The sequence below is a fragment of the Thermobia domestica genome, chromosome 11 (genome assembly GCF_964235325.1).
Source record: "Thermobia domestica chromosome 11, izTheDome1.hap1.1, whole genome shotgun sequence".
Lineage (NCBI taxonomy): Eukaryota > Metazoa > Arthropoda > Insecta > Zygentoma > Lepismatidae > Thermobia > Thermobia domestica.
Genome location: NC_137464.1, coordinates 142,219,118 through 142,246,668, shown reverse-complemented (window position 1 = coordinate 142,246,668; position 27,551 = coordinate 142,219,118). Strand labels below are relative to the sequence as shown.

Below are 27,551 nucleotides of genomic sequence, written 5' to 3'. Positions count from 1 at the left end.
ATTTGCATAATTATTATACAAAATAGCACTTTAAAGACTTTATATTTACATACAATACGACTTACATTGAATACCGTAGTTGTACATTTGTTATACAAAGTCAAAAATGGAAATTATTTCAATATTCATCAAAGCGACCACTTTCAAGCATAGGCCAAGCCGACGTCAATGCGTACATGTTTAAAGTTTCTATCTACTTATCATCCGAGACATCTAAAAATTTACATTATCAACTAGCAGCGTTCACCCCGCTTCGCTGCGGTCACCCCGGAACGCAATAAACTTTGTTACTTAGATAATTTTTACTTTTTCGCTTTCAAATTGCAGTAAATGTTAAAATTATAGCGCCTGTCATTTATGTTAACCCGCCGAGTCACATGGTCATGCGGGTTGCATATAAATACGTTTATTTTTACCTATGATGAACTAATAACAAAGGATTTGTACGTATGGACACTTGAATGGTCAATTATCTCAAGACACTGGTAATTAAAAATTAAAGTGATATGATAAAAACCATCTAGGGTCCAAATCCTAATAACCCCCCAAAAATGAAAGAAATTGGTTCAGCCGTATTAGCGTGATGAGTTCACAAAGGATTTGTGCGTTCTCTTTTATATATATAGATACGAATAACATAAAATATGATCTGCTTTACACCTTTGTCTACCGATGTTATACGTAATTTCTAAATTACATTGCAGCACGTGTATTCACCATGTTGCCCTAAACCTTGGAATTCTGTGAGCTACCAATAGCTAACCAATTCTGCCAAATTCTGCTTCAATAACTGCACTATGTTCCAAATACCTGTAGGAAAACAGAAAATACAAATCTCGTTTAGCTGAAAAGCAACATGAAACAACAATTAATGAATAATTTTCTTTTTTCTTTTCTTTTTTCAAAAATAAATATCCAAATAACCATTCTTCCATTACTGGAGTGGAGTGGATTTTGAGTTTAACGTCCTGTTCAGCAGTGAGGCTATATGAGACGTAGACATACTGATTAACGTGGAATCCGAACCACATGAGCTCCTGCCAGGAATCGAAACCGGGTCTCCCACTCCAAACTTCCATTACTCTACTATCAATTATTATCAAAATTTATACTTGTGTTAATACTTGTGCTCAATATATGAAAAAATATATAAATGAAATCCTTACGGGAGGGATTTCGCAAAATTATATTAGATTAAGAACTTTTAGATCACATTTATGATACAAACATTTTTAGGTCACGAACTAGCCAGCAAAAGAAGAATCTATGTATGAAGTTTTGTCGATGTTTAAAAATCACCCGGTGGAATAACTAGAAACCGCTTTATATCATGAATTTCATATACAGAGGATGTCACAGCAGTTGACCGAAAATATTAACATATTGAAAAGAGCAGAATTTGAGTAAAACCATTTAAGACTTCTCAGCATCAATATTGTTATACGGTAAAATCGCTTATAGTTAGTTACCTGTATAAGGTTTAGCCTATTTTTAAATGTGATGTACCTTCTGATAAAATCGAAATGCATTCGAAATAAATCAAACAAGTACTTGCTCGCAGTATTATTCTTGTTATACGTATAGGTTCGAGAACTTCCACAAAATGCAATGAATCATAACTACATAGGAACCTGAAACGTCCGAACTATACGAGTGGGTAAACTTGAAATTTTAAAAATAGAAATAGGTAAGTGTAAAGCAAATACTTGAATACAGTGCAATGGTCGGAAAAAGGTGAAACAAGAAAGGTAAAAATGCGTTATTAAACATGGTTTCAGGAATAATATACGGAACATTAAGACTACTAGGAGCGGGCATAGATTCGGACCACAATCTCTTAGTGGCGAAAGTGCAAAGCTGGTTAAAGTCAGTCAAGAAAAACGGGAGGAGAAATTGACGATTGTATGTAACAGTAATGCAAAAGAAAATAGGAAAAGAAAATTCTGGCAGCAGACAATACGACAGGTTGCGTAGAACAAGGAAAAGTTAAACAGACTCTACTAGATAAGCTCAAGAACAACACTGGCAAGATGAAAAGAGCACCTAGAAAAACAAGGATAACTGAAAAAATGCTTAAGATGATGGAACGCAAAAGGGCGAAAACCACAGACACCAAAGAATACAAAAGGTTGAATAATGAATTGAGAAAAGAAACTGACAGGGCCAAAGAGCGATGTAAAGAAATAACACAACTTCAACGACGTGGCAAATATGATCTTATGTGTCAGAAAGCATAAAATTGGGTGGGAAAAGTAACAAAATTATACACACATTTGGAATCGAATATCAAGAAGATGGCCAGCAAGAAATCCTTAGAATCAAGGAGGAATGTACAAAGGATCTATATGACGAGAAGAACCGCTCAGGAAATATCGCGATCGAAGCAAAAGAAGAAATCAACGAAGACAACGAACCAAAAATTCTGAAAGTCGAAGTAATACAGGTAATCAAAGACATGAGAAGGAAGAAGGACACTGGAGACGATGACATACCAGCGACTTGGTGAAAGGATTAGGAGACAATGCAATGAAGGCATTGACTTCACCTATTAACAAGGACACCTGAATAGATAATGGCCGAAGGATTTTCTACATGATACAATGGTTGTATTGTTTAAGAAAAAGCAAGCAAAGAAACGCACTGATCACACAATACTGGAAATGTTATTAAGCACACACTAAATACGTGGCTGGCAAGTAAGACAAGAAATTTGGAGTAAGATCAATTTAGGAATCCGGAAAAGGAACCAGATATGCTACTGGGTTGATAAGAATTACAACATATCGAGTCCTTGAGGTAAAGGAAGAGTAGAATTTGTGCTTCATCCACTGGAAAAAAGCTTTGACGGGTAAACTGGACGAAAGTTTTAAAAATACTTTAAAAAGTCGAGGTAAACTGGAGGGATCGTCCATTTATTCGCAACCTATACATAGAACAAAGAGTGAAGTTGTGCCTGAACCAACAAGAAATCAACAGTGTAGAGATTGAGAGAGGAGTCGGCGACAGCGATGTTGTACGTCATCCCAATTACGTGAACGCTTAATGAAGGCAGGATTAATGGAAGTTGGAGATTTCAAGAATGGGGGAAGATCATTAACAAGGTGAGATAAACGGATAACATAGTTATTATAGATAGACCAGAAGAAGAATACAGATAATGGATAGGATAGTTGACACTGGGAAGCAATGTGGAATATGGAATTAATGTCGAAGAGTCGGAAAAAAAAAACCCACCATGGAAACACGCCCTTACTAAGCAGAGTAGAAAAGACCACTTCAAATGTCTGGGAAGTACTTGGAGAGAAGCTCATAGCACTAAAAAGATCAGGTCAAGAATTGCAGTGGCTAAAGAAGCATTCGACAAGAAAAGGTTATTCCTAACTAGCAGGTTTAACATTGAACTGGAGAAGTCGGTCAAATATTATATAGGGAATTGTATGGTTCGGAGAGTTCGACATTCTGTAAGTTAGAGAAGAAATACTTACAGAGCTTCGAAACGTGGTGTTGGAGAAAGATCGAGAGATAAAACGGAAACTAACAAACGAAAATATTTTAGCACGGGCTAGAAAGAAAGGACGATTTTTATGAAGAAATTGCTTTCTTGATATAGCTAAAGAAGGGAAGAACAACAACAACACAACTTATCGATGATTTGAAAAATAATAGGAAATATCAAGAAACGTGGAAATATTTTCCAGACGTTAAACTAACGGAGGAGGGGGGACTGCCTGTTATATTCCATTCACTTTTGGTTCTGCGAGCTTCATGGGGGTTCACCTTATGAAGAATTAAATCGAGAAGTAATTCACATGTTGAGTGTTGGGTAACTTCCTCACTAATATGCCACTGGATGTAGTCCAAAATTACACTCCAGAATTCGTACAAACTTCGATAATCAGTTATAACAAGCGAAACGTGACATTATCAAAGAAGCGAATTATATATCATTCACAGAATCGTTGGTAACTGACCAACTCTCGTTGCCATGGAAACAATAGAAATAATACATTTCAGTGTTGGCTGGTTTAAACCAGCTGTTAAAAAAAAACGAAAAATGTTCGTAAAATCTTGATGAACACACATTTGTGGGTTATCACCTGTCACTCCCGTATATTATTCGTATTATATTCAGACCTAAATTCCCCATTCATTACTTGAAGAGATTATACTACAAAAGCGACTTTTTTTTTAAAAAAAAAAAAATAAGTTTATAAATGTTTCTTTTGTGATTTGTTTATAGTTTGTTGTTATTGTTATGCAATTGCAATCAAAGAAAAATTCTAAATATTGTTTCATTTCGGTAATGTTTAGTATTGATAAAATACATTGAAATACCGTACTTTTTTGGGGGGGGGTCATACTAACCCCACGAGAAGCATTTACTGAAATCAGAAGTATCTTTGGTATCTATTTATGTATAAATGCGTCAGAGCCAAAGTGGACTCAATTCTTATCTTTATTCACTTTTCTTACTGATATGCACATTAAGTCGTTGTATGGCTTTAACTTGGACTAATAAAAGTCGTAGTGAACTAACTTGGACTTAATTAGTTCTTCTGTACTCCGCAGTGTTTTGAAATTGTCCATATGTAATTCTGTATAATGGTTTCACTTGTGCAATTGTTTATCTTTTTGTCCTCAAATGACCCTTGACAGTTAGACAATTATATTTAAAGTATGTAAAGATCAGTACAGCGTATTTTATCAGGAGTCCTTCGTGAGTGATTCGGCAGACGTATCGCATTTGTGGCCAATTAGTCTCGGTTTCGAGTTCAAATGGAGGACAATTTGTTTCGGATGTAAGTCGAGAAACGGTTTTATGCTTATGTGACACCTTCCAGCATAACCCGGTTGTTGCATAATAATACCAATGTGAAACAAATTTACTTCTGTCCATATGTGATATAAATACATAGAGCAAATTACTTAAACCAAAAAGCCTTTTTTTTTTTTTTTTTTTTTTTGGTTTTTCAACAAAAACCATGGTTTTTGCCAACCCTGATACATTGAAAGTTAACTGAACTTTAAAATACATTTTAATGCAGACAACTAAGTGCGACGACTGGTGTATGAATATTTTTCATTCTGAATATACTCTAAAAATGGTCGTCAATTCTAATTTGATACCGGTAATGTCACTTTTTAAAAATAGCTTCTCTTTGCTGTAACTCACTAGAGTCTACAAGTTAAATCTCACACAGTATGTATTGAAAAGGGGGAGGGATTACAATGTACGATGGACTTTGCTTCATGTCCGATGAAAAAAAAAACTTTTTTTTTTTTAAATCCAGCTCGGGCAAAGTTTTTCATCTTCCGCCGCCACTGATGTGAAGTACTTCTCGATTTAATTGTTCAAAAAATTCTCATAGTAATAACAAGAAAAAGGTAATTTGGTTTGTCATGATATTTTCAGTATACACACAAAAGTCCACGATCATACTTGGGAAGTGAAAAGATGGGGTTGTAGCGATTCTGTTGAGAAGAACTACGGAAAATGCACAGTTTTACCTCTGTAAAAGGTAATAAAATGTAAATGCAAAACTTACCATTATAAAGTATTACAAATATTTATCAATTTCTATCATTAATAAATATACAGAAAGAGACTGAAGTAGAGCACTAATATAAGGTCGCATCTAAAATTATCGATTTTAATATAAGAACACTGGACGTTGCATTCGTTATTTTTGAGCACTAAAATAAGAAAATCGTGGGTTTACTGACACAATTGGTGGTGAGTATTGATTACAAACCAGTATAATTCCGCAAAGTGAGAAATAAAATATTTTAGGCAATATAATATAAACATTATATATGTAATATTTTCTATAGAAATAATATGCAGATACTATTATCTGTATCAAAGGCATTCAAAATAAGACCCTATTGCGTATATCTACAGTAAATGCTGAAGACAATATAAGAATAGGAGCATGGAAGGAAAGGGGAACCGATTTCGTGCAGAAAAAATCATATTTGTAGCCACAATATACTAGTCAGAATATCATTAATTTGCACGCAACCGATATTAATAAGAAAATTGCACGCGCAAAAGATTCATTCCAAGCAAAATCAACAAGATCACAACCAAAGTGAATTTAATGTTGAAATTTAAGTACTATTCCAAGTCTACAAATATTGTCGTCAAATAAACTAATATGAAGGCTGTATGGCAGGGAGAACCACCAACTTGACTTAACATAACCTCACAAACTGAAGTACAAGCTTCGGTCATAATGGAAAGTATTTTATGACTTGAAGAGCTTATATTCAGTTACTATATTTGTTGATGTGTGTGTCTAAAGTATCAAACATATGCTGTTTGGTTAAATATATAGATGGAAAAATGTTGTTTCTATGAAAACAAATAAAATTATTTCTCCGTCTGAAATGTTACTCAATTTTACAGTAATGTTCAGTTCGGTTTCACCTCTGCTTGTATGCAGGGGTTCATGTCATTCTCAGTGCGTAAGACTGGATACTTATTGGGGTGGCGGCAATATAGTGCTTTCGTACTGTCAAGTGAGAAGTTATCCTACAACAGGGTTTCTCAACCTGGGGGTCGCGAAGATAAGCAAAAGAGATAAATATAATTAGAATCTAATACTGGAAAATATTTTTAATTATTTTGAATTTTGTTTTGATAGACACATTTTTATTTTTATACATACTGTTAAGAACAACAAAAAATAGGTTTACTAAACATTTTCAACAGGTGCAGAGTTGTTTAAAAATAAATTTAAATGAAAGAGGTACGATATAAAACTAATGAGAGCTACATATTGAAATACCAGAAAAATACAAACGCAATAAAACCTGCAATTAAAATTGAAAGCTAATGAGATACCTGAGCATGATTGATTTCACTAGTGCGGCAATGCCCGGTTCGATCTTCGTGACGTACATTATCAAATAATTAAAAATACTCAGTAACTTTTTTAACAACTATCCGAGTTTTTTAAAACCAAAAGTCGAAATCACTTTAATTTCTTTATCATATGACCCAAAATCAAGGTAATTACGAAGTTATAAAATTTTCAAACGGCCTCGATTTCGAAGCAGTATGACGGATCGGATTCGATATTTGTTACATGATTGAACTGACCAAATTTGGTTTTAATGCATTCGCTTTTAGCGAAGTTATGTATCCACTATGTACACGAAATTGATTCTACTATTATAGAAATGGATGGATATCGTAATATCTCTGCAATAAGTATATTAAAACTCCTACACAAGCTTATTACAAACCAGAAATTATAAGGGAGCCGCTGGCAAGAGGATGTGATAAAATGGAGATCGTGATAGGAATTAGCTTGAGAACCACTGGCTTACAACGATGTCAGGAAGTAAATTTGAACAGTGCAGTGTAGGAAGGGAAACTAAAAGTGAATGTCAGGGGTGATAAAATTACACTGTATTTCTACTGTATGTGCATCTGAAAAGAAGTGTTATCTTTCAGGAATTGAATAACTTCTGATTTGTTAACCCGGGAAAGCCCGGTGTCCCCTACAGGGGACACCAGTTTAAATGTGTCCTGTTTTTCACCTGAAGGAAGTATTTCGGTTATGTTTGGAGTTTTGGAAAGTATCTAGTCTGAAGATCACCTAGCACTATTGTGCGGTTTCAGATCCACCTAGCGGCGGAGATATGAAATACAGAATTACGCAATCTGCGTCTTGAGTGACTGTTTGCACACTTCACTGCATGAAGATGGCTGCTAAGAAAGGAAACAGGTAACTATATTTTTTAAAACTCTTGATTTATCATCTTGAAACATTCATGTCCACATATAAAATATAAGGTTTGGTCACAAATGAATAAAAGTACTTATAATTTTGCAAAAAGAAGAAGGTGTCCCCTGTAGGGGACACTGGGCACTGTACGTACATAATCTGTTTCTTTGTATAATTTCCGATTTTGAGAACATAGTTTGAATACATTATGTCGTAGATTTCTGACACTGTATACAAAATAGATACGTGATACTTTGCTTATTATATACTAAGTTTGATTTACGTCCAGTTTTCCTCAAAGGCGATTAAGGCCATCTAGTACGGTTCTTGTCTACAGAAAGGTTTTCAAGATGAATTTATCTAACTACTGCATAACAATGATAGTGATTGTTGTAAGTAAAGTAAAAAAAAATTAAAAAATATATAAAAAAGCATTGTATTGTTAACATTTACATAACCAAACCAAACCTAATCAAATCTCCCTAGCTCAATCTGTTTGATTACGTTTTCTATGTGTAAGTAGGTTGTGCTTTGTGAGATTATTTACGTGAATCTAATTTTCTTTTCAGCCTCAAACTCCATGAAATTGCAGAAATGCACTAAGATTTTACTATAAACTTTGGTCGCTGCCACCGGGACAGGTTATTTGATTACTTTTGAACCCTATCCGGAAGCTCAGTATAGCAAGCTAGCGTAACAAGAGGTTCTTGGTCTAGGTCCAATTGTTGTTTTGGATATCAAGTCTAGGTTACCGCAAGGCCTTGGAGCTTACAATTTTTATTTTGATAACTTTTTACAACATTGCCACTTATTGAAACTTTGTCAGCGCATGGAAATGGAGGCACTGGTACAGTACGAGAGAACCGTATCCGAAAATAACCGTTGTAAGAAACAGAGGCACTGAAGAAGGAGAAGAGAGGTTCGTTCTCTTTGATATCATTTTAGTGAAATGGCATGATAATAGTATTCTAAGTGTAGTGTCTGTCATAGTGCACTGCCGATTCAGAAAGTAGATAGGATTGGTGTTGTTGCCGGAAGGAGAACAAAAATCTCTGTGGACAGCCCATCTCTTATTCAAAAATGCAATAAATATATAGGGAGAGTCGACAGATTCGATGAAAATGTACACTCAATGCGAATTGCTTTCCAAGGAAAAAAACGCTGGTTCCCTCTCTTCGCGTTTGGAAAGATGCATGCTCATAATGCATGGCTAACGCTAAAAGAATGCGACCAAGGTTTAAAACTCACTTATTGCCAATTCCGTAGAATGATTGTTCAAATTTACTCCGGTATTTATGGGAAACCACCTGTGAAGAGTGTCACTTGTAGTGCACCGAGTTAGGAATGGCGTTCGCCTCAACTCTGACCCTAAGGACCATGTACAACAGAAGTGCGTACAAAAGAGGTGTGGTTTGTGCCACGAACACACAAGAATCATGTGCGAAATTTGTGAGATTGGGTTACATGTTCGTTGTTGGTATGACTTCCACAACCAAAAGTAAACATTGAAGGTCCCTATTGTAATTTGCGTTCTGTAATGATATTTTTTTTTACCTTGCTTTGGGCAGCGTATTGAAATGCTGTAAGCAGAATATCCGTATTTAATATTTTGTATTTTGATAGTTATTGTGTGTATAAGTGATATTTGTGTTCATTTATATTTTACTTACATTCAAACCTGTATCTTTTAAGTCAATAGTCGTTTCAATATATGCCGATTGTACTTCTAATGCCCAGTGTCCTACAGGGGACACCCCTATTTCTCCGCATTGGGTACACGTGTGGAATTATTTTCCTGATAATCTTGATTTAGTGTCTATAAAGGGCGCAAAAAACAAGGAAATTATTCAATACCCACTTTGTATTAAGTATGGGCTTTCCCGGGTTAACAAGTGTATGTAAACATCACAAGGCATATTTACTTGAAAAATTATGATCAGTATCACAAGTTGTTTATGACCCATTTACATGTCACAAAAAGCCAATCACTAAAGCTTTGAGAAATGTACACTAAGTGTTGATTTTGGAAAAACATTGACTTCGTAAAGGATATTTGTAGTCACAATGTCTGATACGTGCAGAAACAAACTTGGGAAATTTTCCCATTTAAATTTGAACAAAGTTGGCAACAGTGAACACGATATATATACTTTGAAGTATCTGAAGAAAGAAAAAAAAGTGAAGAGCATCTTAATGTTTCACTTACAGCATGAGGGTACTCACGTTTAAAATTCCATGCCATTCTGTCACACAGTGAGCATGCATATGCTAAGAGGAAGACTAAAGTTCTTCTCTGAAAACTAAACTAAGCAAAGTTTTGGGAACATAGTTTTCCCCTGAAAAAGATTTTCGTAGAATTCCAAAAGACTCGTGATATGGATAAACTTCTGATTTAATAACGGCCAAACTCCACAGTCAAATCATTCGAAGAAAGAGAAAAAATACAGCTGCTAACTTCCATGCCCTTGTCGTGGGGAAGGAAATATATTATCGAGAATTAAATATAAGTGAATATTATTTCAGACTCTTAGACCATACCTTCAGCTACAATTTATCCAAGGAAGCGGCAGGAAAACTATTCTCTGCCTTATAGTGATAACGCACATATCCTAAAATGAGAACTGTATACAAAAAGTCAACTATTTTGAGGTGCGACCTTCATAACCTTGTTTATTGCTCTCATGCTATTTCGTCCATGTTCATTTCTCACCATTGCTGACGCGCCTGCTCCATACGGACGCACACTCAGGCAGGCATCACTGCAGCACTCCTGCCCTGACTCGGCTAGGTAACATTCATGTCATTTCTAGTGGCCACTTAGCACAATCTGGTTTGTGTATTTGCGAAATACGATCACAACTAAAGTAAAAAAACGAAAGCTGTAGAGTTGGTGGGTACTAGTAGGCGGAAAGACAATAATACAGGAACTATTACGAAAAAATCAGTGACAGAAATACGTAATACCTTACAACGCTGGTGTGGCTGTAAATTTACCCCACATTTTTTTTCTGAATGGCATCCCTGAACTTTACTTGTTTTAAGTGTAGTATCGGCATGTGCGAACAAACAAATAGGGGTATATGTTTAGTATTGGGGGGCCAAAACTGGCAAAAAAAACAGGATGATTTACAGGAGAAATGAGTTGACAGTTGTGTTCAAGTTGTCAAGAAAGTATTGTACACAACTTTTGGAAGGCAGTAGGGGACCTATACAAACCGTAAAGGTAACTGGAATAGAATAAAATATTTTTATTGTCGTTAAACAACATTTGTTGCAATAGACAACGTCAACAGAGTATACAAAATGGTATATATATGGGGGGCGCGGTGGTTCAGTGGTAGAGCGTTCACGTCTGGTGCTTGGGGTCCCGGGTTCGATCCCAGCCCCAGCCAAGTGAACTTTGTGGTGGACAAACACCGTGCTCGTGGGTTTTCTCGGGGTTCTCCCGTTTCCTCCCACTTTCTTCATTCCACCATTTTACTCATCTCTCATCATCACCGTCTCCTTTAGCCTAACCGGCATAACCGTAGGACGTAAAACTTAAAAGATTTCATTTCATTTTACAAAATGGTATATACCGGTACACAGAAAAACAAATGAATTCATGGTAACGAAGACAGAAAACAACGTGCCCTGCGGGGCTCTAACCCGCCTTCACTCGCTAACAATCGCTTGGCAATACTGTCTGAATTTAATGTTGATGACCTAATCAAACGTACGAAACCCTAAAACGACCGAATCGGAATAGATTATCGCAAAAAAGTAGGCGAAAAACTGGTCCCCCAAAGCTAGCCCAAATAGGTTAAAAAGCATGAGGATGCTATTTCTAAAAGGAAATGTAAATTCCGTTCTTTTATAACTGTTTCCATTTCTAATTTCCACAATACTCTGTAGTAATGAACGATTTTTTTTTAACGATGTCTGTCCTTTTTAGCCTAAAGGGTATATCATGAGATATTAAAGTAAAACAAATATTACTTTCACACTGTATCTACCTTCATAGATGACTTACATGTTCCACACCTTCATAAACAAGTTCTTTAAATATTACCCTTCCCTTCCGAAGTAACATATTTTATCTGCTGATTTTAATACAATACCCCATATTCGTAAGATACACTTCCGAAGTTCAATCAAATATCATAGCACTACATTAATTGCTATTTTGCCGTCGGGAATGTTATACTTGAACTACATTAAAAAAAAAATCACTCAACATTATAACATCTATAAAACCAAGGTGCAAAAATTGAAAGAAATGTATTAAAGAGGTGTTTAAAATTTCTTACAAATATTCTTTCGTCACTTAATGCTCCCCGGAGACCGGACTGAATTCAGAACGCGCACTGTTGCCAACTCGCCAGTGTGAAATGTCGCTAGTTTAGTACTCTAAAGTCGCTAGAAGTCGCTAAACGCCTCCTGCCAAGTCGCTATATAATTTTACAAAGGAATTAAAATAATTTAAATATTTTTCATGTACAATGGAAAACTCGAGTATTTTTCCTTTTAAAAAATGACCATCTTGACAAAACCACTGCACTATGACCTTTGAAGAATGCAAAATTAATAAATATAGCATTAAAAGTTTGCAAATACATAAAAGTTTGAATCACTTTTCCCCATTCCCTCTTATAGAGTACGATTATTAGGGGGGGGGGGAATTCATGTTGCTTTCGTATTGGAACACTTCACCGAACTCACCCCACGAAATTTCTGTATAATTTATATTAAAGAACAACCGCAGTTAAATTAACATATAAATCACACGCACAACACTGAAACAGAAAAGCACAATGTTCTCCAACACCACTGTCACTGTACGCACTGTGCAATGTAAGAGGTTGGCAGCTATAACGCAACTAGTTAGATACGGGAAATTCTCGGATTTCCGAACCGCAGTGAAGAAGGACATAATAACCATAGCAGCGATGAATCCAACGAAGTAAGTCGCTCATAACAGTAGCGCAACCGAGTGTGTAAAAGTAATTATTAGTATCACAAACTGCGAAATTTTGGAAACTTTATTATAAACACAGAACAAAATATTTGAATTCCTAAATGTTGCTAGATTAGTCGCTAGGCACTAAATAAAAATTTTTGTCGTTAGACACTTCCAAAAGTCGTTAGTTCTAGCGACAAAGTCGCTAAATTGGCAACACTGAGAACGCGTCTGCTATAATTTTTAACCAATTATAAGGCTTGTTACAGTTTCGTTTATGACGTAACAGTAATGACGCAATCAAAGAATTGCACATGTACATTTACGACGAGAGAAGCAATTCATGTGTGATGCCCATGCGCAGTACTGAGGTGTAATGTTATTTTCACACAAGATTGGTACCACGGGTGTGTCTCGAAGAGCAACCTTGAAAGAAACATTGCAACTTGATTCGCATTCACAAAGCTTCGGCTGTAGTAGAGGCACATGAATTCGCAGTTCGCATTACCATTCGCGTTCGCAGTAGCATTCGGATGCAATAGAGGCGCGGCCTAATTCTCAGCAACTATTGTGCGAAATTGCGAAATGATACCTGAAAAACTAATTATGTAACATTTGCAGATGTTATTAGTTAAGTAAAGCTATGCTTTAGCCTTCATACTGCAATTAAAAACACATTAATCGAGTAGTGGTCGATAACTAGATAGAATGCGGTCGAATATTAATGAAAAGTGGTCGAACACTAAACGAAAACAGTCATGGTGTTTCTAAGATTAATATTACATAAATGACATAAGTTATCTCAGTTTAGGATAAACTATAGATAAAATATAACTTATGGGGCGTTTACACTTAGTCGATTTACTCGCACGACTAAATCGACTCCCTGCATTTTCCACTAAATCGAAGCAACTACGCCGAATCAGATTGATGGATGTGTTCAATTATTTCAACCACAGAAAATAGAACGTCTTCTAATTCAGTTGCCAGTCGATTAGTCGCCTTCGATCAACAAGCGATTAAGTTGAAGTCCCGTTTACACGGTCGATTAAGTTGAAAGTGACGTTAATTCAACTGAATCGAACGCAAATCGACTAAGTGTAAACGCCCCATTAGGAACACACCTGAGCAAGTTGCATTCTCCTAAGTTGTTCCACTTAGTGAACAGCGGTTAGGAATCATACGAAAATGTGTTGGTGGTTGAGGACTGGCACTTTTACCCTCGCTCGTCATGGTTATGGTAAAATAAATGCATCTACCCTTTGAAATAAAATGTTTCAGTACTGGAAGATATGTGAAATAATTATAATGTGTTTCACACTTCTAAATAAATTATAATGATTATATATATATATATATATATATATATATATATATATATATATATATATATATATATATATATATATATATATATATATAGAAAGTACTGCTGAGACGAAAGACAACAGAAGCACCAACATTCGGTAAACGCAATATTTTCCCCCACTAAACGGTGGGGTACAACTTTTTTCTTGCCATTTCCATTCAAGAGCCATCGCTATTATTTTGATCCTTGGCCTCCTCCGATGGTTTAAGCAGTATTCAACTTCATATTAGAGATCGACAGTGGTTGTTACAGCGAGTGTCTCGTGTGTGATGGTGCTATGTGAGGAAGAGAGTTGAGTGGGATTTCTTATACACCTGCTCTACACTTACACTTTCTTCTACATTTACACGTACATACATCCCTTTCTTTTTTGTACTCTTTGTTCTTTTTTCATTTTCCACTTTCCTCTAACTTTTTGCCCTGTTCAACTTGGCTTTCAGCCCTCTATCACTTACTGAACTTCGTTCCCGATTTTGACCTTTTTACCCGATTGTGTTCTTTCCTCCCAATTGTGTCCTGTATTTTATTCTATTTTGTTCCTGAATCATAATGCTCTGTGTGCAACGCACACATTTGACAATTTTGTACTCTTAGCACCCATGTATAGCGAGCTGGTGCACCTACCCATTTGACCTGTAATTGTCTACGACAAGAGAAGACAAGACAAATTAGTTTTATCTGTTAGTTTTTATGTAGGATGATATGAGATATCGGGAGTGGCTGTTGTAGTGGGTGCCTCGTGTCTGGTGGTGCTCCGTGAGGAAGAGGGTTAAGTGGGCCTTGCTATACATCTACACTACACTTAGACTTTCTGTTACCTTTTTGGGGCGTTTACACTTAGTCGATTTGCGTTCGATTCAGTTGAATTAACGTCACTTTCAACTTAATCGACCGTGTAAATGGGACTTCAACTTAATCGCTTATTGATCGAAGGCTACTAATCGACTGGCAACTGAATTAAAAGACGTTCTATTTTCTGTGGTTGAAATAATTGAAAACATCCATCAATCTGATTCGGCTTAGTTGCTTCGATTTAGTGGCAAATGCAGCGAGTCGATTTAGTCGTGCGACTAAATCGACTAGGGGTAAACGCCCCATTACACGTACATACATCCCCTTCTTTTTTTATACGCTTTCTTTTTCATTTTATACCTCCCACTTACCATTACTTTTTTTGCCCTGTTTATCTTGGCTTTTCGCCCTCTTTCCCTGTCTGAACTTCTTTCCCGATTTTGACCTTTCCCTGACTTTGACTATTTTCCTGACTTGTGTCCATTCTTCCCGATTGTGTTTTGTATTTTATTCTATTTTGTTTTTGAATCATAAATCATCTTTTTGAGGTACACATTTGACAAGTTAGCAATTGTAGCACATATGATTGGTGAGCTGGTGCACCTACCTATTTGACTGATAATAGTCATAAGACAAGACAAGACAAGGTTGATATTTTCTATACCTTCATTTGTTGGTAAGAGGAAATTATTGATATTAGAGGGTAGATGTATTTTCACTACTACCAAATTTTCACATATTTCTTACATTTTCAGGTTAGGTTAGTGCTTTATATATATATAAAGCAGAGTATGACGTAAATGAGGAGCTCCATTTCTAGTTGTAGATAAATGTAGATTGACATCAGGAGACCCCCATTATAAATATAGGGTGGACGTATGCCATAAATACAACGCATAAAATACGAACCAGCTTGTGCTAGGTGGCCATTATAAAGAACGAATGCTATCTTACACGGCAGGAGCGCAGCATAAAAGACCGAGCTATAGCGATGCGTAGGGAGCAGGCGCGTCAGCGATGGGGTATATGCATAAACGAGGATAGTGGAGAAGCACACACAAACAATAACTCTCTATCACTTTCCTTTAAGTGTGCTTTGCGGTGACAGTAATTGCTTACACTTTCACTCCTTCACGAAAAATGTTTCACATCGTATTTTATCTATAAATTTGGATTAAGTTCCAAAGTTGGGCGTCCGTTTCCAGCAAAATTTTTAAAATTTACGTATAACAACACCATTTCAGGGTATTGTGAAAAAAAATCAGGTTGTATTAGCTTTAGATTTCCTAACTGTTTCTAACCCATATAATATATCATACGTTTATATTTATAAGAAATAAAGTTATTATCTACTAGGGCTAATCTAACCTAACAAGATTTTAATTCGTACGCGCAACGGAGAATGTCGGAAGATTTCAAGTTCTTGTTTAGCGGCCAACCAAAAGTGAAAGAAGACTCAGCGTTGTTACACTTAAATTGTACATTGCTTGAAAAAAAATTAGGATTGTATAAGCTTAAATTTATGAACAGTATTTGAAATTATAAAGTAAAATCATCGTGACTATTTATTCGTGCCAATCATTAAACAATTACATCATAACAAGTACCAGAAAAAAAAAAGCTATTGTTTCTAAATATTTGCCTACATCGCAGTATGTCACAGAGATTTTATCGAATTTTATGGTTACATTAATCTAGCATAAGACATTGTCTAGATTCTCAACTTTCAATATCTTCATTAATACATATTTAATTCACGATCACTCAAGAACTAGTGGTCCGTCCTCTCTACTTACTCATTTACAAAAATATTATTACGATTTAGACGTTCGTTACTTATAATCCCTGTCATTCATCAAATAAAGCAACAATATAAGCTTATATTATTGCTACTACATTTTTATTCCAACTTAAATGTAATTAAGTAGCATATATTCCTTTACTTTAGCTTATGTATCAGCTACATAACACATCTACCAAAAAAAAAAAAACCTACTGTTAATGTGAAATGAACTATTTACATATGGTTCATGAGAAAAAAAAACTCTACCTCTCTACGACAGGGTCCACATAAGAAATAATAGAACGTCATTATTAACAAACTGTTATCATTTATAAAATCGTTATCATTTTACAATTCCAATTCGTTTCTCTTAGAGAGTAATGGAGACACATGACAAATTACATTTTATTCAAGAGCGGCAAGTTGAGAGACATTTTAACTATATTCAATTCCGACAAGGCAAATATACATTTAACACGTAATCACGAATAAGTAATGCAAATATATATATATATATATATATATATATATATATATATATATATATATATATATAGATAGATATAGATATAGATATAGATATAGAGATATATAGATATATGTATGTATGTATGTATGTATGTATATATGTATGTATAGCACAAAGTTATATGAAGAGGAAACTGACATTTAGAGGCACGTTCAAAATAAAATTTAACCTTACGAAGCAATATTTAAAAGGCACATTAATATATAGAGGCACGCTCAAAGTAAAATTTCACCCTAACCTACACAGACAAAATATAGAGGCACGCTTAAAATAAAATCCTACCTAACCTAACAATCAAAATATATATTATAGGATAACATTCAAAGGCAGGTTCAAAATAAAATTCTACCCGGTCGGGCCAATTGGTGTCATAATAGAGACACACTTCTTCAAGACCATTTTCAAGTGGACATATTAAAGGCAACAAATTTAATAATTGAATCACATTTCAGTTTTATCGCACAGACTTATGAGTGGATATGATATGATAAGTTACGAGGACGCGTAACGCTCTCTTACTTAGTTGCACATATTTGTCATGAAGACTTCCATTTCGTAGATTGCTATACTGTTTATAATTGGAAAAAGAAAAAAAAGAATTGATATTACCAGTTCAGCAGAGGTTTCCACGGAGTAGCCCCTTCAACCCTAGATTATGCAGGCTCAATCTTCGGATCCACAGGGTAGGCTAGGTTTCGTCCAACCTGCTTACTTAAACACGGAAATCGTCCTCAGGCTACCAGCTCAACGTCCTACGATTATAGGATGCTGGTCCTGTAGTCTGACGCAATTAACTTCAACGACTACACCTCTCGCCCCATTACTCTATGATGATAGTAATGGCAGAGGTGATATTCGGTGGCTCTTTTCCGAAAAAGGTTATTTCTAAATTTTTAGTCAGGCTCCTTATTCCTGTCTGCCAAGACAATAAACTAGGTAGATCTAAACACTAATTTTGACGAGGTTAGTCCCAAATTAACACTTTTGTTATGAAATTTTCAAAATTATAGGAGCACTGACCCGGCCAACGTTTAATCACAACAAGACATGATGAATAACCGCGTCATCCCTCTCTTGGAAGCAGACCTTGATAAACGCGTTTTCAATATTACATACTCGACTATAATTAAAACAGTTTTTATAGCAATTATATAGCAGTACCGGCACTTAGCCTCCTAAACAGTCAATTTATTTATTGAATTAAGTTAATTAATTATGGAAGATTAATATACAATGTAAATTTTAAAACTCACCTACTCAGGCCATGTTATTATCGAACTATCACCTTGACAACGCAACACTTTCAATATTTTGTTACTCGCCATCTTGAGCGGTTAGTGTTACGTATAGCGATTCTTATGCCCTCTTGCGGTAATAGTCAGAATGACCGCTATGTTCTCGACAAGAGAACGACGTGAAGCAAGTAAATGGCATTGGCCATTGCATTTATAATTGTGTTGTGGTTTACTGATGAAAGAAAATACGTCTATCAGGTAAAGTAAATTTCAAATAAGGTTTAAATATATATAAAGCTCATTTTTAAAAAAAAAAAAAAAATACCACGTATATAATATGAGCGAATCTATTGCTGTAACTTGAAACAAATCTATAATAACTAGTTTTAAAGAAACGTTCGAATTTCGGATTAAGATTCTTAGTGTGTTTCGTGTCTCATATCACAAATTTAGCCGGAGTAGATTGATTACATCTGTGCCATTATTCATAAGAAAGAAAACTAATTAGCATTACTGAAGAATATAACAAAGTTTACATAACACGAATAACAAAACAATATGATTGGTACAGTAGTACCATACGGGGGCCAACCTCAACAAAAATGTAAGCAACCGGTAATACAGGTTGTTACATTTTTTCCCGGCGGCTTCGAAAAAAAATATTTAAAGTCTTTTAATAATTCTTCCCTCTTTTCTTGGGAGCAATTGAATAATTTTACATTTGCTAAATTTTGAGTCTACACTTCTCTCCCCTCTAAATCTTTCAAGGAAACAGAGTTGTGATGCACTTTTGTCACAACAAAATGCCATGTGAATACAGGCATGTACTTATGTGTGACCTTTTTAAATGCGTCAGATTGAAAGTGAGTTTTTACCATAATCAAGTACATTTCCTTAATTTCAGCCACATTATTTTGCGACTTTCTTTTCCGTTTAGATAATAAACGGGGTTCCACCTGAATATACCGTTTCGAATTATCTATTGTTTTCAATTCGGAAGGCCATGGAAATTTCTCTCTAAATCTATCTGCAGCCGAGAAAGAAATGAACACCTCAGCAGGCGTACATCCAATGGTACTATTGTAGGAATAGTTTAATAGATCTTGTGCCACCTTAGGACTGTTTTCCACTTAGTATGATTATGGCTGCACAATAATCGAATAATTTGATTGAGCTCCCGATGCGAACGTTCAACTATGCCATTCCCTTGAGGGTTGTATGGAGAGACCAAAATATGCTGAATTTGGTGATCACTACAATACGTTTTCCACTTGTTCAAGAGGAACTGTGGGCCTTGGTCGGATATGATAGAATTGGGGTAAGGAAAAAGGTAGAAATATTCCTTTTCTAGCGTCCGAAGAATCTCAGCAGTTGTGGCAGTTCTTAAAGGTAAGTAGCACAAAAATATTGAATAGACATCAACAATTGAGAGTATATAGTAAAACCCATAACTACACGGTAATTTCCCCACGAGATCAATGCATAATTTGGAGTGCGGCTTACCTGTCTCCATATGCAGATCCTCACGGGCGATCATTCTGTTGGAGAACTTCGTTCGCGCACATAATTCACAATTATTAGTATATTTCTGAAACGTACGTTTTTGACCTTTCCAGAAAAATAATTCTTGAACTAATTTCAAACATTTGCTTACACCAAAATATCCCGTTTCATGAATTTTCTTAATCGTTCTTTCAATTAATGACTCTGGAATTACTAGCAACCAACGTTTTGTTTTCAAATTTTTAATATAAACCAAATTATTTACTAGCGCAATTCGGGATTCCACATTTTTCGACATCATGTTCGCTTTTAATTTGTTACAATACTTATCACCCGCTTGCATTTGTACTAAGTCATTTACATTGAACCACATATTTTCTTCATAACTAATAAAATTCACGTGATACTCTTCGGGTTCGGCAGGGAGTTCAGGAGTATTGCGACTCAATATGTCGGCTATTTTTTTATCCACTCCCTTAATGTGCTCGAACCGAAGATCAAACCTTTGTAACTTTAACAAAATTTTAATGGTTCGGGGATCTAAGTTCTGTAAGGTAAAAACGTACGTCACTGCACTGTTGTCGCAATGGACCGTAACTTTTCTACCTAAAATATAATAAGAAAAATGTTCGCATAGAAATAATACTGCTAGCAACTCTAATTGAAAGATCGAGTAAGAAACTTCATACAATTTTACTTTTCTGCTCACATACTCGATAACTAGAAGTTCTCCAGTATCATCATACTGAGCGAGATAGCCAGCTAAATTTTCTAGAGATGCATCCGAAAATAAATGAAACGGTTGATCGAAATTGGGTTGACTAAGCGCTGGAGGCTCACTCAACAATTCTCTCAATTGTTGGAATCTATTCAACAACTCTTCAGTTAGACAATATTTCTTGTCTTTCTTCAAAAGTTCGAAGAATGGCGCTGTTAAAGCTGCAAACTGAGGAATAAATTTCCTCCTCCAAGAAAGAATGCCTAAGAAGGACCGAAGTTGTCATAAACTCATTTATTCATTATTTTGGCTGTATGCAGCTCAAGCAATTTAATTCTCTTTTTAATTTAAAAGGACTAGCATATACTAGCAGACGACGTTTCTATGTGTGAGTGTGTGTTTGTTCTCACTCACCGGACGCATGTGGGCGGAGTGACCTTGATCAACACTTCTTCAGCCAATCACAGCTCTGTCCTCTCTTACGTCATTTAACGCGTGAAATCCACGCGAACAGCGAGAGCTGAAGAGATTTAGCGGGAGACACTTACTTGGCGCAAACAGGATGGGCATATAACAGCACATTTTACCCTGCTGCAACAAGACACTGCGTAATAATGTTCTGCACTTAACCGAATCGAATTATTTTTCACATTTTAAGACACATCCATTATTATTATTCTCTTAATCGTTATTTCCTTGTTTGAGGCAATGTAAGTATCAATATAATTAAAATTTTCAAATCGATTGACGAGTATTTTCTGCGATTGTGCATGTCATCTCCTACGCCTCGTGGCTGTCTATTGAGTACATGGTGCAAAATTTACTTTTAATTATGTGTGTAATTCATTAATTTTCCGAAATTATGATGCTGAATCTTTTGTGTCTCTAAAAGTTGTACGTAGAATTTTTGCTTATGTGTGGCTGGCGTTGAAAGGAGCTTTCTTCGGATAACTTGTTTCATCGTCAACGCTCGAGCAAACGTCCTATTTACGACTATCAAATATAATGCTTGCTCTATCTGGATCGCCATCCTATGGAGTAAACATTATAAAATGGTGCCGAAACCCGGGATAAATGTGTCGAAGCAGAAACCTTTCTTTTTGTATAAATGTTCAGTTTTTGTGTTTACGAACATAGGCCTAGGTATTTCTGATGTTCAAAACTTGCTGCGTAATTTTGCCGCCATCTCAGAGAGTTAATAGTACATGAAATTCGTGTCATTGTATCCTTGTCCAGTGCATTCATCCTTCTATATTGAAGCCTAAATCCTGTCTAAATTAGAATATTTTTATTATTTGCATTCTTAGATTTTTGCAGAAATTAGTCAATTATTTGTGTTAGCGAGTTTGTTATATTTGCAACATCATGGCTGAGGGTGATCTTAGAACAGTTCTCTTATCTATGCAAAGGGAACTGAGTGCATCAATTAACGAAATTAAAGAGAATCAGAATAAGTTGAATGAATTGAGTGATAATCAAAAGCGTGTGAGTGAAAGCGTTGAGGCGATAAATGTAAACCAACAGAAAATGCAAGACGATATCGAGCGAGTGTCGTGAAAACATATCGCAATGTAAAGATGATTTGTCAGGTGAAATTAACAATGTGAATAAGTGTATTAGTGCAGTGCGACATGAATTGATAGAACGAATTGAAGCAGTGAAGTTAAAGTGTTTTAATACGAGTGAAGACATACGTAGAAGTGTACGTGAATTAGCAGATGCAGTGCACGATGTACGGAGCACAGTTGAAGAAAATACGCGCCAAGTAAGCGACCAACAACGTCAATTAAGTGAATGTTGCAATAAAGTTGATGATTACGAGAAAAGGTTGCGTTTGGTCGAAAGTCTCGACAAGTACCGTGAAAGTAGAATTCAGAAGTGCGAGACCAAACAAGGTGAGTATAGTATAGCAGTGCAAGAGTGTATTCAAGTGTGCCACGAACAGAGTAAATTTAACCAACAGTGTTTTGAAACATGTCTCCGCGCCAGTGAATTAAGTGAACAAACTAAGCAAGATGTGGAACGATTATCAGAGCGTGTGCAGCGTATAGAATTAGCAAATGAGCACCATGATACTGGAAGTAATATGTCACAAAAAAACACAGGTTCCGTGCACAGTGTGAAGCGTGAGAGAAAATCGAGCAGTGAGTCTCAAATGGTGTCTGATACAGAGGAGGAAAGTGATGTGATAAGGAGAACCGTGCCGAGAATCAAAACCGAAAAGGAAAGTCCGCGTATTAAACGTGCAAGAAATAGTGAAGTGAAGGCAAGGCGTTGTTCATTGCGATTAGCAGACATTAAACAACTCTCTACATTTTCAGGTGATATGATGAAGGAAAGTGCAAGTGCATTTTTGGAAAATTTCGGTAGAGAAATGTCGTTCGCCGGAGTGCCTCAAAGTGAATATTTAACGATCATGCCGTTGATTCTTAAGGACAGTGCACTTAAGTGGTACGATTTACACGGTAAGAAGTGTCAAACATTTCAAGAATTTGTGATAGAGTTTCAGAATGCATTTGAGAGTCCTTTAGTGAAAGCCACACGTCTGCGTAACTTGCGTTCTATTCCGTTTGACCCAAAACGTTATAGTAGTGTTGTTGATTTTGTGACAGAGCGTTTTCGTCAAATTCAAGCTCTGGAAGAATACGAAAATCCAACCATTACGTTGTCACACATCATCACTCTCCTGCCCAAGCGGTACCAATTAGCTATGATGGGTTCTATGCCTGATAACATAAATCAGTTTCTTGCGAGTGTGCAGTCCATCGAAGGATTGTCAGGAATTACTAATATGTACGATAATCAGCGTAATAAGCAGAAACAGCAAGGTAGTGCCGGCGTTAGCGTGAATAATGTAAAAGTAGAACACGGTAGTGAAGTGAGCAGTGATAATAGTGCGCGTCCGAATTTCAAACAGGGATGGAAAAGGAAATTTCATAGACGTGGACGTCGAGGTAATTTTAACAGAAATAATAACAACTCGAACGGTGGTAATCAGTCGCAAGGCAATGGCCGACAAAACACCAGTACAAATGAAAATCGGAAAGAAACGCAAGGTGCAAGGGCAAATGAAAATCAAAGTAGTGCGTCGACTTCCCAAGGTAGTCCGAATCAAAATACTAATTGGTTTCCGACATTTAATAGAGGTCCTGGTGTAAATAACGATAACAATCAGCAACGTCAATATCCATACCAACAAAGTGGTTTTTACCCGCAGAGTTCTGTGCCTTTAAACTAGTAGCGCCCTCCCACTTGGTCGCTGCAAAGGGGAGGGATTTCAGTAGTGTAAACCGGATTACTTTTCCACATATGTGCAACGAAGGAGATTTACAAGCAGAAGATGATATAAGTAATGATAATGAAGAAGAAGTAATCAAATGTGAATTAGGTCATAATACAATGAGAGTAAAAATTTTGTTAAACGATCAACCCAAAATCTGTCTGTTAGATAGTGGATCAGAACTATGCCTATTACGGTACAATATTTTTCGAGCAGTAACAAAGTGTGTAGCAAACGTGCATTTGCAAAAAGGAGAGCATATCATTTTGTGCGATTTTCTAGGGAGAAAGAAAAAGAACGTGAAAGGAAAGGTTATCTTACCGGTACGAATTGAAAATGTGGAAGTGCCAGTTGAGTTTCTTGTGTTACCAGAACTGCACGAAGACGTAATACTCGGTGCAAACTTTCTCGAGAAATTAAACAGTGTCATCGATTTTAAGCGAAGTAACTTGCGTGTTGAATTTCAAGGAATTAGTGGTGAAGTGCCTTTAATACAGAGAAATAGTGAAAATGTCATTGTAGCTAATGTAAGTGAAATTAAGTGTAAGGTAGCCCCTATTGTCGTGTTGTCCGAGATAAGGGACCTTAATGATTTTTATGCGAGAACGATGAATGTGTTCCGCAGTGGGTGCGCCGAGCCTTTAGAGGAAATTGAAGCTAGTGATTTAGTGGAGGACTTCCCACCGGATCTATATTTCACAGTACATGAAGTAAGGGATGCAGTTACACGCGCTACGCTGTTTAGTGAAAACGAGAAAGAAGAATTATTTCAGTTGTTAATGAAACATAGGAAAGTGTTCGCCCGTTTTCCTGGCCTGTGTAACAAATTTCAGTACCGATTAGAAGTGGATACAAATGAACCCATTGTTGCTCGTCCTTATGATATTCCGCACAAATATAAGGAAGGAGTGCGTGAAGAGGTCCGAAAACTGTTAAAGTGGGGTGTAATTAGACCTAGTTCATCATGTCATCTATTACCGTTGCACGTAGTATTGAAAAAGAGTGGAGCGTTGAGAATAGTAACAGATTGTAGAGCATTAAATGTGCACATTAAGAATCCAGCTCTGCGTGTAGAAAAGTTGTCCGACCTCTTTGCTAAATTTAGTGGAAAACGTGTGCTAGCTACTCTTGATTTTACTAGTTCGTATCAACAATGTGGAATTACAGAAGACTCTATGCCATACTTAGCCTTTTTGTTTGAAGGAACGTTATATGAGTACACACGCATGGTGTTCGGTGTGAAAAATGGATCATCTGTATTGCAGTTGTGCTTGAATAAAGTGTTCCCATTACCGCTACAAGAAAAGTTAATCAGGTATATGGACGATGTAGCTCTTGGTTGTACAAGCGTACCAGAATTCTTACAGCAGTTAGATGAAGTGCTTAGTTTGTTAAGTGATGCGAACATGACGCTAAATTTATCGAAGTGCATTTTTGGTGTAAGTGAAATTAATTATTTAGGCTATTACGTATCTTCAGAAGGCATACGAAAGGATCCGAAATCAGCTGAAGCAATCGAGAAGTTACCAGTGCCTAAAAATTTAAAAATGTTACGCTCATTTCTTGGTGCTGTGCAGTGGCATTCGCGAACAATCAAAGGTCATGCTGTTATCGCTAAACCCCTTTATGAACTTTTAGGGAAGAAAAAGAAATGGAAGTGGGAAGAAGAACACCAAAAGGCATTTGAATCATTAAAGGCTGAATTAGTGAAAGATGTTAAGTTACACCATCCACAGTTCGATAAGCCGTTTTATCTCGAAAGTGATGCAAGCAAACTCGGGTTTGCTTGTGTGTGTTACCAAATTATTGACGGTGAGAAGTGTGTATTAGAATATGCAAGCCGTACTCTTAATAAACACGAACAGAACTATGCCATAATTGAGCTTGAGTGTCTTGCATTTGTGTGGTGTATTCGTAAGTGGCATGTTTGGCTCAAAGGAGCGAAAATATACATACGAACAGATCATAAAAGCTTAGTGCAGTTAAAACGTATGCGTAATTGGAATGCAAGACTGATGAGGTGGTCTCTTGAACTTCAATCTTACGATTATGAAATAGAATTCATCAAAGGCAAGACTAACACACTAAGTGATTGTTTATCTCGTATGTTACCAACTCAGGAAGATTTAATGGTGAATGTGAATCCTATACAGGCTGTTCAATCAGAAGTGTTCGATTTAGATCCGTCTACAATTGCGAAATTACAATGGGAATGTGACGAGTACCGTCCTATTATTAGTTATTTACAAGGTAATATAAGTGAAAGTGAAAGCAGTGCAAATAAGAATTCTTTTCGTAGTAGTGCTCGAAATTGGAAACAAAATTACACATTGGAAAATGGTATTCTGATGGTGAGAGATTTTCACTTCCCAGAGAGATTAAAATTGTGTGTACCTCCATGTTTAGTGAAAAATATTTTAATTGGCTACCATGATCATTACGGTCACTTTGGATTTATGAAAGTGTTTAATATCATTTCCCGTATGTTTTATTGGAAAACCATGCGTAGTGACATTAAATCGTACATTCTTGATTGTGAAGTCTGCATGAGGACGAAGGTAGACCATCATCCAGTGAAGTGTTTAATGCAATCAGTGCCAGCGAAAAACATACGTTATTTGGTCTCAGCAGATTTAGTTGGTCCTCTACCTCGAGGTAAACATGGCGAAACTTACCTGTTAACAGTGTGTGATGTATACTCACGTTATTTAGTAGCATATCCACTTCGTCGTGCAACAAGTGCAAGTGTCGCAAAATGTCTTACTAAGTCATACATGCTTCATCTTGGTATTTTTATGAATATCTTAGTAGATAATGGACCACAGTTTATTGGCAAGGAATTCGTACAAGCTATGGAAGCATATAACATCAAAATACATTATACTACGCCTTATCACGCACAAGGAAATGTCATCGAAAGATTCCATGCTGATTTAGAGAGAATTTTGCGTGTGTTGTGCCGCGATTCTCATTCTTCATGGCCAGAATATATTGTGCAAGCTTGCTTGTTGTTGAACTATACTATTAGTGCCAGTTTGGGAATAGCGCCTGCAGAATTACATCTTAACATCAAGCCAGAAGAATTTACATTGTCACATTTTGGAATTGTGAAAAGCAACGAAACAATCGATGAGCAAGAAGGTATAGATTGGAATGGAAAATTAATAATGGCTGACTTACGGCGAAAGAAAATCATTCAGCAACGTAACGAAAAGTTGAACGTTCATCAGAGAGCTCGAAGAACTTTGTGTGAAGGTGACTTAGTTTTCTTACGTCAGTATAATATTAGTAGCTTGGTAGACAAACGTATAGCCAAACTGTGTGAAGTGTACCGTGGACCTTACTTACTGTGGAAACAAGTTGGTGAAAATGTGTTTGAAGTATTAGATCCGCAAAGTGGCAAATATATCGGATTTCAGAATGTTTCTAGAATGAAGCTGTGGAGACCAACACCAGCTACTAGGAAAAAGTGGCTAGAAATTCTGAAGAAGCATGTGGATGAAGAACAGTTCAGTGATATTTTAGAGAGAGCCGAAAAAGAAGCCAACGGAGATTACATGAACGAAGAAGAAGAAGAAAGTAAAGAAGATCAATTGTGTAGTATCAATAATGAAGATCGAGAAGTGAGAGTACATTCTAGTTTCGTTGACGAAAATGCTTTGTGGTA

At 36.2% G+C, this 27,551-nt stretch overlaps 1 protein-coding gene and 1 long non-coding RNA gene across 7 annotated transcripts in view; one reads left to right on the top strand and one right to left on the bottom strand.

Moving 5' to 3' along the window:
• The window catches only part of LOC145664464 (uncharacterized), a 44,077-nt gene extending 31,984 nt beyond the window's left edge, over positions 1-12,093 (bottom strand). The window contains exons 1-2 of one of the 4 annotated variants that reach the window (XR_014127440.1): positions 12,026-12,058; positions 718-810 (exon numbers count right to left, since the gene is read on the bottom strand). This is a non-coding gene — a long non-coding RNA (uncharacterized LOC145664464). The other 3 variants (XR_014127441.1, XR_014127442.1, XR_014127439.1) reach the window with 3 other exon arrangements.
• A 3,337-nt stretch (positions 12,094-15,430) lies between these two features.
• Positions 15,431-27,551, top strand: part of Sptz (zinc finger FYVE-type containing 26 spastizin) — a gene marked incomplete in the record, with an annotated part of 1,794,825 nt that continues 1,782,704 nt past the window's right edge. Inside the window, 1 exon segment of one of the 3 annotated variants that reach the window (XM_081731160.1) lies at positions 15,431-15,512. Coding sequence is in view for 1 of the 3 variants with exons in the window: in XM_081731159.1 (XP_081587285.1) it covers positions 15,544-15,591 (48 nt within the window). 3 annotated transcript variants of the gene reach the window in all.